This window comes from Octopus bimaculoides, chromosome 5, assembly GCF_046866305.1.
Source record: "Octopus bimaculoides isolate indiv1 chromosome 5, ASM4686630v1, whole genome shotgun sequence".
NCBI classification, from domain to species: Eukaryota; Metazoa; Mollusca; class Cephalopoda; order Octopoda; family Octopodidae; genus Octopus; species Octopus bimaculoides.
Genome location: NC_142932.1, coordinates 18,619,126 through 18,634,217, shown reverse-complemented (window position 1 = coordinate 18,634,217; position 15,092 = coordinate 18,619,126). Strand labels below are relative to the sequence as shown.

The 15,092-nt window shown below is 40.8% G+C and overlaps 1 protein-coding gene across 1 annotated transcript in view; it reads right to left on the bottom strand.

The window, feature by feature from the left end:
* Window positions 1-924: 924 nt before the first annotated feature.
* Window positions 925-15,092, bottom strand: part of LOC106869778 (S-crystallin 3) — a 22,797-nt gene continuing 8,629 nt past the window's right edge. Inside the window, exons 3-6 of the mRNA XM_014915641.3 lie at window positions 13,874-13,989; window positions 13,274-13,303; window positions 10,506-10,613; window positions 925-1,539 (exon numbers count right to left, since the gene is read on the bottom strand). Coding sequence (XP_014771127.1) covers window positions 1,375-1,539; window positions 10,506-10,613; window positions 13,274-13,303; window positions 13,874-13,989 — 419 coding nt within the window. The 3' untranslated portion in view covers window positions 925-1,374. The remainder of the gene's footprint in view (window positions 1,540-10,505; window positions 10,614-13,273; window positions 13,304-13,873; window positions 13,990-15,092) is intronic.

Here is a 15,092-nt window from a genome sequence, read left to right as displayed (position 1 = left end):
TCCAGATAACCCACCTGGCTAAATTTCTTTTAGCATTTCCTCAACATCATATAACTGCTCCAAACTTTTCCCACCAAATTTGTGTAATTTATAAATTAGTTTTTTCTAGTCTTACAAAATTCGTAATTTCGGTCTTCTTTTTCACTAATGTTTTGTACCATAATTAATTTTCAGAACTCTCTTGTCTTCCTCAACTTTCATTTTTGTCTTTCACCTAAGTTTCTTTTGTTCATATCTTCCTCCATGCAACAGCATTTCACGGCCATACATTTACACATACCTGTATTGTGAGCTCCACATTCGCATTGCCTTCCCTTCTACCTCACTCTCGTTTTCTCTGCTATTTCTTCAGACTGAATCTTCCTGCACCCCCGATTAAAGATCACATACACACACACGAACAACTCACACCCAAACACCTTACGACAATATACTTCTCCACGTGAACACTTTACGCACATACACCCACCAAAACATACACAGGCCACTACCCTCGTATTCTCGTCTCTAAATATATATATACACTTCTATACTTATATATACATCCACAACACTGCTGCTATAGAACCACATTCTTTTTTTTTTGTGTTTGCCCTCACAACTTGACAACCTTTGTTGGTTTGTTTACGTAACTTATAACATAGTGGCTCAACAAAAGAGATCGGAAAAAGTATCAAACTAAAAGAAATCATGTAAGTCGATCTCATCTGTGAAAACCTTCAAGGCGGTAGTCCATCGTCTAATGACTGAAATAAGTAAATAAGCTGCAATCGAACCCGTGTCCTGCAATTAGTTTTCTGTGATCCAGATACAACGTGATTGTTGTTGCGCACCAATAATACTATTACGCACCTCACCTCCCAAGATACAAGGCAAAAGCAAACAGAAGATGACGAAGATAAACGTCACTCACACTGAACAGAATAACAATTAATTTTTTTAATTATTTAATTATTTAACGTAATTAGATTGCCATTTGTTATATAATAAATCAATAATGTATTTTTTCTATAATTACTAGATAATTAAAATCATTGCAGTTGGTTTTTCTTTTTCATCTTTTTATTTTATTTTGGATTTCGGAATATGTGATTTTAGCCTTTATGTTATCTTCCTCATCAGTATTATTATTATGTCCGTCTCGGCCAGCCATTTACAGCTTCTTGAATCAATGGCAGAGCGTTACAGACATAAAGGAATTTCATGTAGAAAGGAACATTCGTTTATTTGAAGAGGAAATAATTTTTTTTTCTTTTCTTTTTTTTTTTCACTTGTTGCTTTATTCATGGCTGTCTGCTGTCGACATCATTGTTGTTGGTATTTTTGTCCGATGATTTATTTTAACGATAATACTTCATCATTTTAGAGATTGATTTAAAATTCGGTGCTAGAGCGGTTTTTCAAATAAGGTGACATTTTCATGTGACTCATCACGCGGCTTCTCAGGGACTGCAATTTGGGGTAGCTGCTCAACATTGATGAATCATCAGTCAGTGGATTTTCAAGGGCGCAGTAGCACATCAGATCGGCCATGGTCATCTGGAGGATTAAATTAGAAGAGTCATATAGACAGACAGACAGGCAGGCAGACAGACAGATAGATATATAGGCAGAGAGACAGACAGACAGATAGACAGATAGATAGATAGATAGATAGATAGATAGATAGATAGATAGATAGATAGATAGATAGATAGATAGAGAGCTGGCAGAAACGTTAACACGCCGGGCGAAATGCTTAGCGGCATTTCGTCTGTCTTTACGTTCTGAGTTCAAATTCCGCCGAGGTCGACTTTGCCTTTCATCGTTTCGGGGTCGATAAATTAAGTACCAGTTACGCAGTATATATATATATATATATATATATATATATATATATATATATATATATAGTTTTAGGGAAAATAACCAATTTTCAAGAACTCATCGATGAAAATCCACTATCACATATAGAAAAATTAATAATTAAAAGCACAATAAAAGCAGAATAAAAAGCACAATATATATATATATATACACACGACGGGTTTCTTTCAGTTTCCGTCTACCAAATCTACTCACAAGGCTTTGGTCCTACTGGGTTTATAGTAGAAAACACTTTCCCTCAGTGGTCCTGAAAACACTTGCCACACAGTGGTACTGAATCCGGAACCGTGTGGTTGGGAAACAAGCTTCTATATTTCATAAGATTTGCCACAAGGGCATTACATAGACTGATGCAGAACCAATGCGGGCTGGACAGTAACACAAATGAGATGAAATGATGAACAAAATAATGATATGATGAGAGGAGTCTCGACGCCCACCGATCGATGCCCCTCGAGAACACTGTTCTTCTTTCTTTTTGAAAAACAAAAAACTCAAATGAGGTAATGAACCTCTTATAATAAGATAAATTGAGGCATGAAGCCTGTTATCAATCATCCGCGATTAAAATTCTTGCCGCCTGCAGGCAATCCCGCACCAGCAATTCGGGGGCCCCATAAAGATAATTATACTCCTCCTTAGAGAAGGAATCAATTATCTGGCGACCTCTGCAGCCACCTGCGGAGGCCAATATGGAAGGCCAAGCTTCTCACGACACACCTACCCTTAAGAAAAAAAAATCATGACTTTTCAGAATACGGTAGGTGGTCCTTGATCGTATGTCTTTAGAACATGAACCACAAAGCGAGGGAGAAGAAAAGGAAGAGAGAAATGAGAGAGAAGGAGAGAGTCAGACAAACAGAGAGACAGAAATGGAGAGAGGGAGAGAGAAGGAGAGAGTCAGACAAACAGAGAGACAGAAATGGAGAGAGGGAGAGAGAATGAGAGTGAGAGGAAGAGACAAAAACTACCTGAATGGAAACTATAATTTTTTTGTTTCCATTAGTTGCAATTTCCAGCTAACAACTATACTAGTTTGAAAGCCTAGTAATACTTAAATAGACGGCTGTAAATTTCGCCAGTCTGGGTGCTGAGTTCAAAATTCAAATGAGATATTATATTTTTCGGAGAGACAAAGATCGCCATATTTTGATTAATTAGCGTCGGTAGAGGAATGTTCTATGATGCATCAATTGTTTTATAATTGTTCATACTATCATCCTTTAACATAATTTAGATATTTAAATGAATTTTTTTTCTTTTTAGATGTTTGGAAATATGCACGTGATGAGAAAACAGTTTTCAAAAGATTTGCACAAACACTAATACAGCTTCGTATTTTGTTGATATGTTTTAGAGACAGACATTAATTCGTTAACTCAATCAAACACATAGTTGTGGCTATTAATGCGCCGATGTGTGTGAGAGTAATCGGTTTATATAGTGTCAAGCTTCTCTAAATCAGTCGTTTCAATAATCCACAAAATGAATTCAGATACATGATTTATGAAGCTTAATCTGCTAAAATCTATCTATCTATCTCTTTATCTATCTATCTATCTATCTATCATCATGGACGGACGGTAGACACATCGGCTCCCATGTAAGTTGCATTTTTCACCTCTTAAAAGACCTATTTTGTTTTAAAATTTTGTATAAGTTGTGTATAACACAAAATACTTCGTGAACATATATTTTTCAAATCGGAAATAGCTCTATTTAGAGCCTTATTTCCAAAAATTCAAACATATCTTCCTCGTTCCTAGCCATATTCTTTAAAACGAATATGGCTAAGGTTTTCAACGAGGCCGACTTCCCGCTCCTAATGCCAGAGGCGAAAACACTTAATGCCGTTCCGCATGAACGCAGACAAGTGATGAAGAAGAGCAATGATTCTGAGTCAACTGCTGCTGCCTCAACCACCATCACGTGTACAAACTCTGCTACTACAGCAGTCTTGCCTGCCACCGTCACCAGTGACAACAACAACAACAACGACAAAGACAACAACAACAACAGCAACAACAACGACAACGACACAAATGTTCTTGCTAACACGACCACTGTCCTCACCACTGCTACTACCAGTGACAATAACAACAGCAACAACAACAGGACACCGACCTTCAACACCAACACCACCACTACTTCGACAAACTCTGCCGCCACTACCACCACCTTTGAACCTGGCAGTACCAACACCACTGTCAATACCACCATCAACAACCACAAGACGAACAAGATAAACAACACAACAAACGCCACAAACAATATATCTGCCAGCATCACAAAAACAAATTTTGCCGATGCAACGAAAGAAAAAAGAACAATATTAACATTCACCCAAAAACAAATCAATGACACAAAATCCCTTCTCACGAAAGAAGGTGACACTGTACAAATACACATACCAAAAGCAATTATTGAAAATACAAACAAGAAGCACATATCATACAGACTTATCAACAAGAAAACGAAGCGACCGGAGAATTTCTCCACCCAAAAAATTGAGATTTGTCTCAAACCGATATGGCCCTTTCAAAGTCATGTTACTTGGGGACGAAAATTTGCCACGGTACTAGTACGCTTTAAGAGCGAACAGTTAGCGAAGGAATTTTCAACACTCTCTCTCCACACAGATGACTTGGTGATGATACCGAGTTATCTTGGACAGAGAGTGACGAAGGTGACAGTAAAGAATGTCCCTTCACAAGTGGAAACACAGTGGATAGTAGGTTCTATATGCCTCGAAATGGAGGAGGCAAATATATTAGAAATTGCTACTGCAGAGGAGAAAAACTGGGAAGGGGGGAAAAAAGTCGAAGTCCTCCTCCACATCACTGAAGAGGAGTGCCAAAAGATCCCCACACACATCCAACTGGCAAAGGACCACAAGTTATATGTAGTGGTGGAAGGAAGGCGACCACGTTGTTATGTATGCGGCAGCGAGGCACACCTCAAGGACAGTTGCCCAACCGCCGCCAACCCAAAAAAGCAACAAGGGCAACCACCAAAACCCGGAAAAAAACCCTACTACCAACACCACCATCAACAATCAAAACAAGAGAAACACAAGCAACACTGGCAACTGAGAAGACAACAGCAGCTGCAAAAACAACAAGTGAGGAAGCAGGGGAAAAGAAAGAAAATTCCAAGATTGTTTCCCCCTCCCCCACATCACACACACCTCACACAAATAACAAGCCATCAGCACCAACAAAAACAGCAACACAACCACTCACACAAGCACACACATACGCTCACAATTTGCCCCTACCCCCTTCCGATTCCTCAGAACCTTCGTCGGAAGATGAAAGTAATGAGGAATGGCAAATAGCCCAGAAAGGAAGGAGGAAGAGGAGCAAGAAAAGAAAAGCAAACACAAACAAAGCAGGGAGATACACAACTCCCGAAAACACTCCAGACACCAACACAAGCACACACAACTACAACACAAGCAACAAAACCCCAAAAGCAAGTACACACACAATGCTCACTGCCATCAACACAAAAAACTCAGAGTTGATGGAATACATCAACACAAAAACAAACATAACAAACGAAGACATAAAAAACAGCAACCACCCATACGCAACACCGCCAGAACACATCAAAATACTACACATAACACCAACCCTGCACCACACACTAAAATCTATTTTTCCAAAGGCAGTTGGCAAATGCCAAAAATACCTGGCGAAAAAACTATATAGTGATCTCCTCGAAGAAAACCCGAAGGAGGAGACACAAAAACTCTCAAACGGTAAGTGACTCTCTTTATAAAACTTTAACACTCAAATCAAAATGATGCTCAAGATTGGTTGTGTAAATGCGCGTGGCTTGGGGTCCCCTTGGAAACAAGGGTACCTCCTAAATGACATAAAGTCACATAAACTAGAAATCATAGCCATAAGCGAGACCAGACTCCATGATCCGCGGGCCCTATCGTCCATGTTTGGCAGACAGTTTAACATTTATTTTTCTCCCTGTCTGCCGAGAATGGGCGGTAGTGGCACGGCGGTACTCTTTCGCAAGAGTCTGGATCTCGAAGTAAAGACAGTATTCATAGACCCGGAGGGTAGATTGGTTGTTCTGGATGTCGATGGCAGCGATGGGTGTGCTTTTCGACTCATATCAGTATACGCACCACCTTTAACAGGTAGGCCGGATTTCTTTCGACGTCTAGAAGTATTCCTAGGAACGTCTCGTCCTTTACTTTTAGTGGGGGATTGGAATGCTACCTTGGACACGCATCTAGACTATGTGGGCAGAGATAGGAATAGACGGGGATGCAAATGCCTCAAAGACCTGCTCAGACGCTTTCAACTGTCTGACAGGTACCGACTCGACCATCCGAATGCGCCAATGTGGACATGGACAAACCGCATCGGGTCGTCGAGATCGTATCTAGATAGAATACTGTGTAGGAGAGTAGATAGAGATAGCATAGGGTGTCCACAATTTCACATAGTCAGCTACACGGATCACAAACTTGTGACGTGTACGCTAGACTTAGATAAGACACATAGGCAGGGCTCCGGTTACTGGAAACTAAACGCGTCTTTCCCGTCGAGACCAGTTTTCAGAGACCGGATTAGCACGTTAGTAAAGAGGGCTTTGACAGGAGCCATCATCAATAACAAATGGTGGTTTGCCCTCAAGAGAGCAATAAAAGCAGAAGCGGTTAGGTATAGCAAAGCACTAGCCATAGACAGAAACAGAGTAGAGGGTGAACTAGTTAAGAAGCTAGAAGAGGCAATTAGAAGTGGCATCGCATCCGACGTTTTGGCGGCGAGGTTGGCCCTTGACCAACACTTCAACGCCAAACACGAAGGGTGCGTTGTCAGGGCTAGGATGCGTGCTCTAAGAAACGAAGGTGTTGGAGCCGCACGAGAGGCCCGGGTGGCGGAGGCGCAACAGGGCAACAAAGCCACCATTCGGTCTCTGGTGGACGAACAGGGGCGCGAACTGCTCGAGCCAAGCAAAAAGTGTGAGGCCTTTCAGCGGCACTTTGCTCGACTGTTTGGGACGAATGGCGAGCGAGAACGCAGGGTGGACTTCAGTGCCTACCTGCACAGCCTGCCACGACTCTCGGCAAGAGAGGAGGAGTGCTGCGAAGGTGCCATCACGGCGGCGGAAGTGAGGGACGCGATGGCGGGATGCTCGAGGGACAAATCTCCGGGCTTGGATGGTCTGCCCTACGAGCTTTACAACTGTAAGCCAGACTTGTTTGGAGACGTCTTGGTGGCGGTGTACTGCAACTGGCAGCAAAACGGGAGCATTCCCGGTTTTGTGAGTCGAGGAGCCGTAACGCTGCTGAAGACAGATCCAAACAAGGGGGACGTCATAGATAACTTTAGGCCCATCACTCTGCTCAATGCAGACTTGAAAATTTTGGCCAAGGTGTTAGCCAAGCGGTTGGCGCTTGTCATCGAGAAACTGATCGGCAAGGCGCAAACGTGCGCGGTGCCGGGCAGGAGCATCCATGACAACCTCCATCTGATGCGCTACATCATAGAGAGGGTAGTTAAGGAACCTGGCATGGGTGGGGCCCTGATCAATTTAGATCAATCGAAAGCTTTCGATAGGGTAGACCATCAATACTTGGAGGCTGTCCTCATAGCAGCCGGCTTCGGTCCCATTTTCCGCGGCTGGATGGCTGCCTTGTACAGAGGCATCCGTTCGGTAGTTCGCGTCAATGGGCATCTATCAAGACCCTTCGACATTGCACGTTCGGTCCGTCAGGGATGCCCCCTCTCGTCGCTTCTGTACGTGTTGACTCTCGAGCCACTACTGCGGAAGCTGGCGACGCTGAGGGGCATCCCGCGAGAGTTGGGATGCGGGACGAGCGTGTCGGCATACGCGGACGACGTCACCGTCATAGTGTCTAGCCAAAAGCACATCGAGCTTGTCGGCGAGACACTGAGAGACTACGAAGCGGTAACGGGAGCGAAAATCAACCGGGATAAGTCAGTGGGCTTGCGGCTCGGCACCTGGAGAAGCAACCCCATGCCGTCAAGTAGCGCCTCCGTCGTGGGACGTTGGACTGACGGTCCGGTTGAGATGCTCGGGGTCTGGTTTGGTCCAGACCTCCAAACGGAGAAGAACTGGGACGAGACAACGAGAAGGGTGGCCACTCTAGCCCGGCAATGGGCCGAGAGGAAGCTTTCCCTGAAAGGTCGGGCGGAGGTGGCGAACACGTACATCGCGTCCGTCATCGAATACCGCCTAACCGTCGTTCCTTGTCCCGACCCTACCATCACCAAACTGGAGCGCATCCTCTTCCGCTTCTTGTGGAAAGGAAGCGTTCCGATGGTTAGGCGATCCGTTTGCTGCCAACACCCGTTAAAAGGAGGACTGGGCATGCCGTGGTTGATGATGCGCAGACACGCGCTGAGACTGCGACATCTCCGGCTCTACGTAGACAGCGGTGAACAGGTGTGGTCACCGTTTGTGCGGCGCGCTTTCCCGCAGCTCGTCTCCATGACCGAACTGCAGTCATGGATCAAGAAGAGGCCGAGGAAGGGCGTATGGCACCGCGAGTGTCGCGCTGCTCTTCGGCAACTCCAACAACCCGGGTCAACCTTGAGCGACTGCATCACAACTAACGCATTCTATAGTGGATTAGTGGAGGGAAGGTACGACGACGATCTCGGGGCGAACCTGGGCGTCGACGAGGAATACCTGACCCGCCTGTTTAAGACGACCTTCGGGCCGGGACCTATGGACAACTTCCAAAGATCCCTGGCCTGGCAGTGCTATCGAGAAGCACTACCCGTTCGGGATAAGCTCTACAGGCATGGCTCGAGAAACACGGGGCCGACCTGTCCGAGATGCCGGCAGAGCGACGAAACCGTTCTGCACGCACTCGTACAGTGTCCCACCATTTCCGAGCTGTGGGCTTACGTCGAACAACTGCTATCGCGTGTGGGACGAGTCGGTCTATCAGCCGAGTCTATCGTGAATATTGTCGCGCCTCCTTCCTTTAAACGGGAAGGAAGAGCTATTTTCATCGTACTTGTGGCTATGGCGAAAGAATGTGTATGGTGGACGCGTCTGAAAGGTCTAGAGACAAAGACTTTCCTCTCTGGGCAATCTCTCATCAACTTCTTCAAGTATCACCTGAAGAGGAAGTTGAGAGTAGAAAGGGAAGTCTTGTCTAGTGAATGCTTCAAAAAAAGATGGGTGAATGTAGCAAGGATGGCACGTGTGAACGACGGAGCCATCTTGAGCATAACCCTATGAACAAGAAAAAAAAAATAAAACAAAAAGGCAAAAGAGAGTCACTTACTGTTATAGTTTCTTCAATGAGAATATTGACCAAGGTTACTGTGGTCTTTTCCGTGGGCTTTTCCTTCCACGGCTAAACCTAAACTGTCCTCCCCTCTTTTTACACGAGAACATTACTGTGTGATACACGATCCCTATTGATCGGCCTTTCCTTTTCTTTTTTTTTCGATCCCTTTTGATCGAACTGCCCCTTTTTCCCTTCCTACGATCCCTTTTGATCGACACCACCAATTTTTTTTTTTTTTTTTCCTTCCTTCCCCCTCCCAAAAAGAAAAGCTCTACATTGTATTTGTCCCATCTTCGTTGAGCCCTGTGTGGCTAATAAAAGAAATGTATCTATCTATATATCTATCTATCTATCTATCTATCAATTTATCTATCAATCTACCTACCTACCTACCTACCAACATGTGTGCCTATGTGTGTGTGTCTCTGTGTGTGCATGTGTCAGTGAGTGCGCGGAGGGAAGCGTGCGTGTGTTTGTGCATTTATTCATATATGCATACTCAAGATTTCTTAAAAAGTTTCTTTAATGAATATGATTATGAGCTAATATTTTTGTGCCTTATATATACCAGCATCAAATCTGACTTGTCATATGACGTTTAATCTTGAATTATATATCTAAATATCCTCGGAAATGTCCAAAGATTGACACACGTGTTCCTAGGGGGACATTCTAATAATTACATCTGCAAGAGACTGGAGATATAAAAAGGACTTCTGTGCTAAATCCAAACAGAACCTCATTCACTGAAAAGTAATGAAATGCTATTGTTTTAAGGGCCTATGCGGTTGTGGTAGAGGCGTTGGTGTAGTTTGTGGTTGTGAGATAGGTGTTATTGGGGATAGAACTGAGATTAGTGAGCTTAATATAATTAACAACAGTAATGTTTATATCATTGTTAATCTGACATGCTAAGTTACGATATCATGTGACAAATGATCACATGACCAACCAGACTATTAGATATTGTTATACATCGCTGGTCACAATGCGCCTTTGCATCATTTCCTTAGCGTTCAAATGACGCCAGCCCGCTGCTGGCTAGGCGAGCAGGGCAACTTTCCCACCGACCCCTCATCGAAAGTGGGGACTAGAACATCGAAATGAAGAGTTTTTCTCATGAAAACAACACGCCATCTACTGTTGGGAATGGAACACACTATCTAGCGATCGTGAATGCAGCAACCCAACTACTATGCTACGTGCCTTCAGAAGTCGTGATGTACGTGAGAGAAACAGCCTGCCGTAGTAACAATGATTAATGCTGAATTACTTTACCGTTCGTCACTTTAAATTTTATAGCAAACCTCAAGATTGTTTGGTAAGTTACAAAATTAAATACCTGGTCACCCATGAAGAATTGGTTGCCACCGTTACGCATCTCTAATGTTCTTTCCATGAATGGAAGGATTCTGCGGCAGGTTTCTTGGAATCTCATACGCCTCTCAGACTGTGACAAAATACAAATATCAATTAATTAACATTAGTTTATCTCACGCAAGTCTGATCCATATAATCAATTATTTTCAATTTCCTTAATTAAAAAGAAAATAATATTAATCAATAGAAGATTATAACCTTATAAGGGAAATGATTGATTTTACGATCTATAAAAACGAAAATTTTAACTCAAACTAAAATGATAAATATAGAAGCAATAAGATAAAAAAAACAACACAAGACAATCGTTATGTGAAACGTTGCATATCATGGCAAAGATGGTGGTGGAGAAGGGTGTTGTGATATTTAAATCATGTAATTAATCGTGACAGATGGGACGTTTGTGTAAAATATTGCTATTGCTGCTGATGATGTTGTTGTTGTTGTTGTTGTTGTTGCTGTTGTTCTTTTTATTGGCTGTTATCATGCAGACCTAGAAGTAAAGATACTACCAACGGTTTTTAATGCAGCATTGATACCAGACTACGTTATCTGGTGTCTTTTTTTAAAGAATGTAATACTTGATTTAAAACCGACTTGCCTACTATTTCTAACGACGGGCTAGAGACATCATTGGTCCCCGTATTGGCTTGATGGTAATTGGCTTGCTATCCACCTTGTAAGTCATCTAATAATGTCTTGTGAGTGTTTCTTCTTAACTGTGAATTATCATCAGCCGAGAATAATACATCAAATCACTGTTGCTAAATATCAAGGACATTTCTAAATATCTACAAATCCACAATAGTTTACATTAGTGATTCTCTGTTTTTTTTTCTTTTACTATCACCACTTTAAAAAATTGCTATCGACAGATTTATATCGCCTTTAGAAGACGGCTTTCTTATAATTAGTCAATAAAATATGAAATGTCGGAACAATATTTCGACAATTAATATCCATATATGCTTGTATTGACATCTAGTACGCCTTTGTCTTCAATACCAATATAAAGTTTCGAGGGAATGGTACTGCCCGCTTCGAGTAGTGCTGGTACATATAGTCTGTTTAAAGAAGTGAATGATTGCAATTGAGTTTTTGTTGTCACGTGACAAGAGAAGAAACTATTTTATGAGAAATATCCTAATTTTATGAGGGGCGGTGTAAACTTTATACTAGGGGGTTCTATTCTGTCAGTGGCAGAATTAAAATGTCACTTTCAAAGCCTGTATTGAAACATAGTGAGACCCCCGACAGTAACAGTATCATCAGCAGAAGAAAAACACGTTTGAAATTATTCATTTCAATATTTGCTTTTCGGGTTGGTTTCTAGGAAAATATTAAAAAAAAAACTAAAGCATAATTCTTAGAATGTATATTTCTTTTACGGATAAAATTTTACATCAAAACAAATTAAATTTAATGTGGTGTAATTTGAATAGACCAAATATACGGTGAATCACATATTTGAACCACGAATCTATAGAAATATAAGTTTGAAAACAAATGTGTATGTGTGTATATATATATATGTGTGTGTGTGTGTGTGTGTGTGTGTGTGTGTGTGTGTGTGTATGTGTGTGTGTGTGTGTGTGTGTGCAGTTCCCACTGTGATGAAGATCGATCCAAGTGCAAGTTAGTGGAGGTGGTGACCTAACCATCGACAGGAAGTAATGGTGAAATTGCGTTCATTCATGTTAAGTGCATAGCATCGCTTTAACATTTAGCGAAAGGGCAGAGAAAATCTATTACCAAGAAGGAGTGTTCACATCGATTAACTGATATGCTGATATGTACCTCTATGCAATATTCTTACAACAATAGATGGACTGATTACAGAGTGAGTTCCATCTCCTCATTCTACATATTCTCAATAAAGTATATAGAGATTCCAACTATTAAATGGACTTATTATGTATGCAGCACAAGCCCGCTTGCATCATAAGGAGAATAGAGCTAACAACCTATTTACTAACCACACATTAACTGCAATGTAAATAGACAGTATAACAATAATCTATTACAAGACTATATCATAGAGACATAATTTACAACGGATCGTATGCATTTTAATAACTCCATTGAAGCTGTTTCAAGCTCGACTATGTTGGGACAACGATCGAACAGTAGAATAAATAACAGATTGTCTGTGTGTAAAATAATCTCGAAATTATTTTAAAATCAGTGTGCTACATAATTTTCGAATCCCATGCAGATTATCTGAATTTATGTGAACTGTTGGCGGTTAAACAAGGTTTTGTATGTATTATTATCATTTTATTTCAGTGTATTAATGAACGTTATGGAGATGAGCTTACAGTAACAATTTACTTTCTACTCTGGGTATTTGGTTATAATAAAAAAACTTTCTGTTTTATGTTAATGCAGGTACATTGCACAAATTGATATCTACCTTCAAAATACGTAAACGTCGTGTATTCCACAATTGCAGGATACAGGCCATACTAGTTTAGATAAAATAATAATAATAAAAAGCACCCGGTGGCAATATATTACAGCTTTTTGACATGAAAATACTCTTAACGTTTCATGTTTCAAGGTGCAAATAGTGAAGAAACACGTTAGGATATAAATGTATTAAGATTTTCGTTAGGCATTATTTTGTTATATTAGCTGCAAGAATGAAAATAGGCGACAGTAATAATTTTCCGTAATGTTATGATGCTACTGTAACGAAAGCTGTTAAAGGTATTAAATATATTCACTTACGGAGCTGCCATTGTCATAAGATCTTTGGAACTGAAATAAAGAAGAAAAGAAACGAATAATATATTCAATATAAAGCACAGAGGAATAAATTCTTGCTCATATAGATGTAATTTTGTTACATAATTTTATTTCTGAGATAATTTATTTACTATCGTACTTAAGTATCTTATAATTAAGTTTTGGTTTACCTAATAGAACTTACTGTTAGTTACTCATTGAGTGGATTAAAGTTTTCAAAAGTATATTCCTAAAGCTGTCGAAAATATATCTTGACTTTACCATAAGCTTCGAAGTTTCAGCTTTCTAGCTGTCATCATGTATGTAGAAAGCATAGGTGAGGCTGTTAGGGACAATGCAGCTACCTGTTTTTATCGATTTAATTTACCGTAGAAACCATTAGTATTTGAAAGAAAAGGCATATAAAAAAAGACATCGTAAATATATACTGAAAAGCTATACTGACTCTCTAGCGATTTGAAATCAACCACCATAATTTGATAATATGGTTGCAGCAACTAATTTAACAAGATCTTCTAACGCAACATAACCTGTCTTTGTGCGGGGACTAATAAATCAACTTCATCAATTTCATTTACTGACCATCATTTTTCCATCTTTATCGTGATACATCCTCAGGTAGTCATCCAAAATGTCATAGAAACAGTCTGAGATGAAGTCAACTCTGGCCATATCAAGATTGTTTCTGCCATGGAAACCTAGAAAAGAAGATATGTAAAAAAAAAATCAAAATGCTCATGACTGGGTCCTTAATTTCATCGGTACTAACATTCTAAGAGTCAACCTAACAAATATATAGACTTTGTTAGTGAAATTTAGCAAACATCAGAACCAGAGAATAGTAAAGTTAATCTTATCGGTATAATAAGGGTAGACTAAGAACAGGCATCACAACCCAGTGTTAGCGATATGGTGATCTTATATCAAGATAAACAGTGGATGACCTTGCAGGTAGAGCCCAGTTAGAATTTTCTTCAAGTCGAATAGCCCATCCCGCTCAAAAGGTCCCTGAATAAGGATTGTTTAAGAATGTTGAACAAAACATCCATGTTTCCAGAGGTGAATTATCCAAACCCCAAAGAATTCCTCTCAATACATGGCTATGATGCTCCTCCACTACTTCTGCTCGTGATCAGAGATGCACATGTCCTCAGTCACTAAGGGACATGCTCAACTGGTTAAGGTCAAACAACTGACAAGTAAATCTGTGGTATTAAGCAGAATATTTGCTGTAGCCCATCTTTTATACCAAGACAAAACAATGTACATGATAACGCTTCCACTCATTTAAGATCAGAAGCCATGAGAGCCACTGCCTGATACTGCATCAGGGCATTTATTATTATTATTGTTGTTGTTGTTGTTGTTGTTGTTGTTGTTGTTGTAGTAGTATTAACACTCACAGCTTATATTACTGGGTATGATGGAAAGTGTTATCCAGCAGACTAAGTTGACACTTGTTTTACTGGTCATGCTTCAAGAACCCTGCGAAGAATTCTTACAGTTCCAAGCAATGCTGATTTTTGTAGGTGTCCTACCTTCACACTTGCACCGACATTTTTCAACTATGCTGGTAGCTGTGTGCTGATACTTCCAAGTGCACCAATTACTATTGGTGTCACGTCTTCTCTCTTCATTGACCACAACCTTCGTATTCCCACTTTAAATCGTAGCAGTTGTTTATTTTCTTCTTCCTCTTTCACATTGATCCCGTTGTCACCGGGGGTATGCTATGTCGATACATTGATCCTGTTGTCACCGGGGGTATGCTATGTCGATTATCAAACATGTTCTTTGTTTT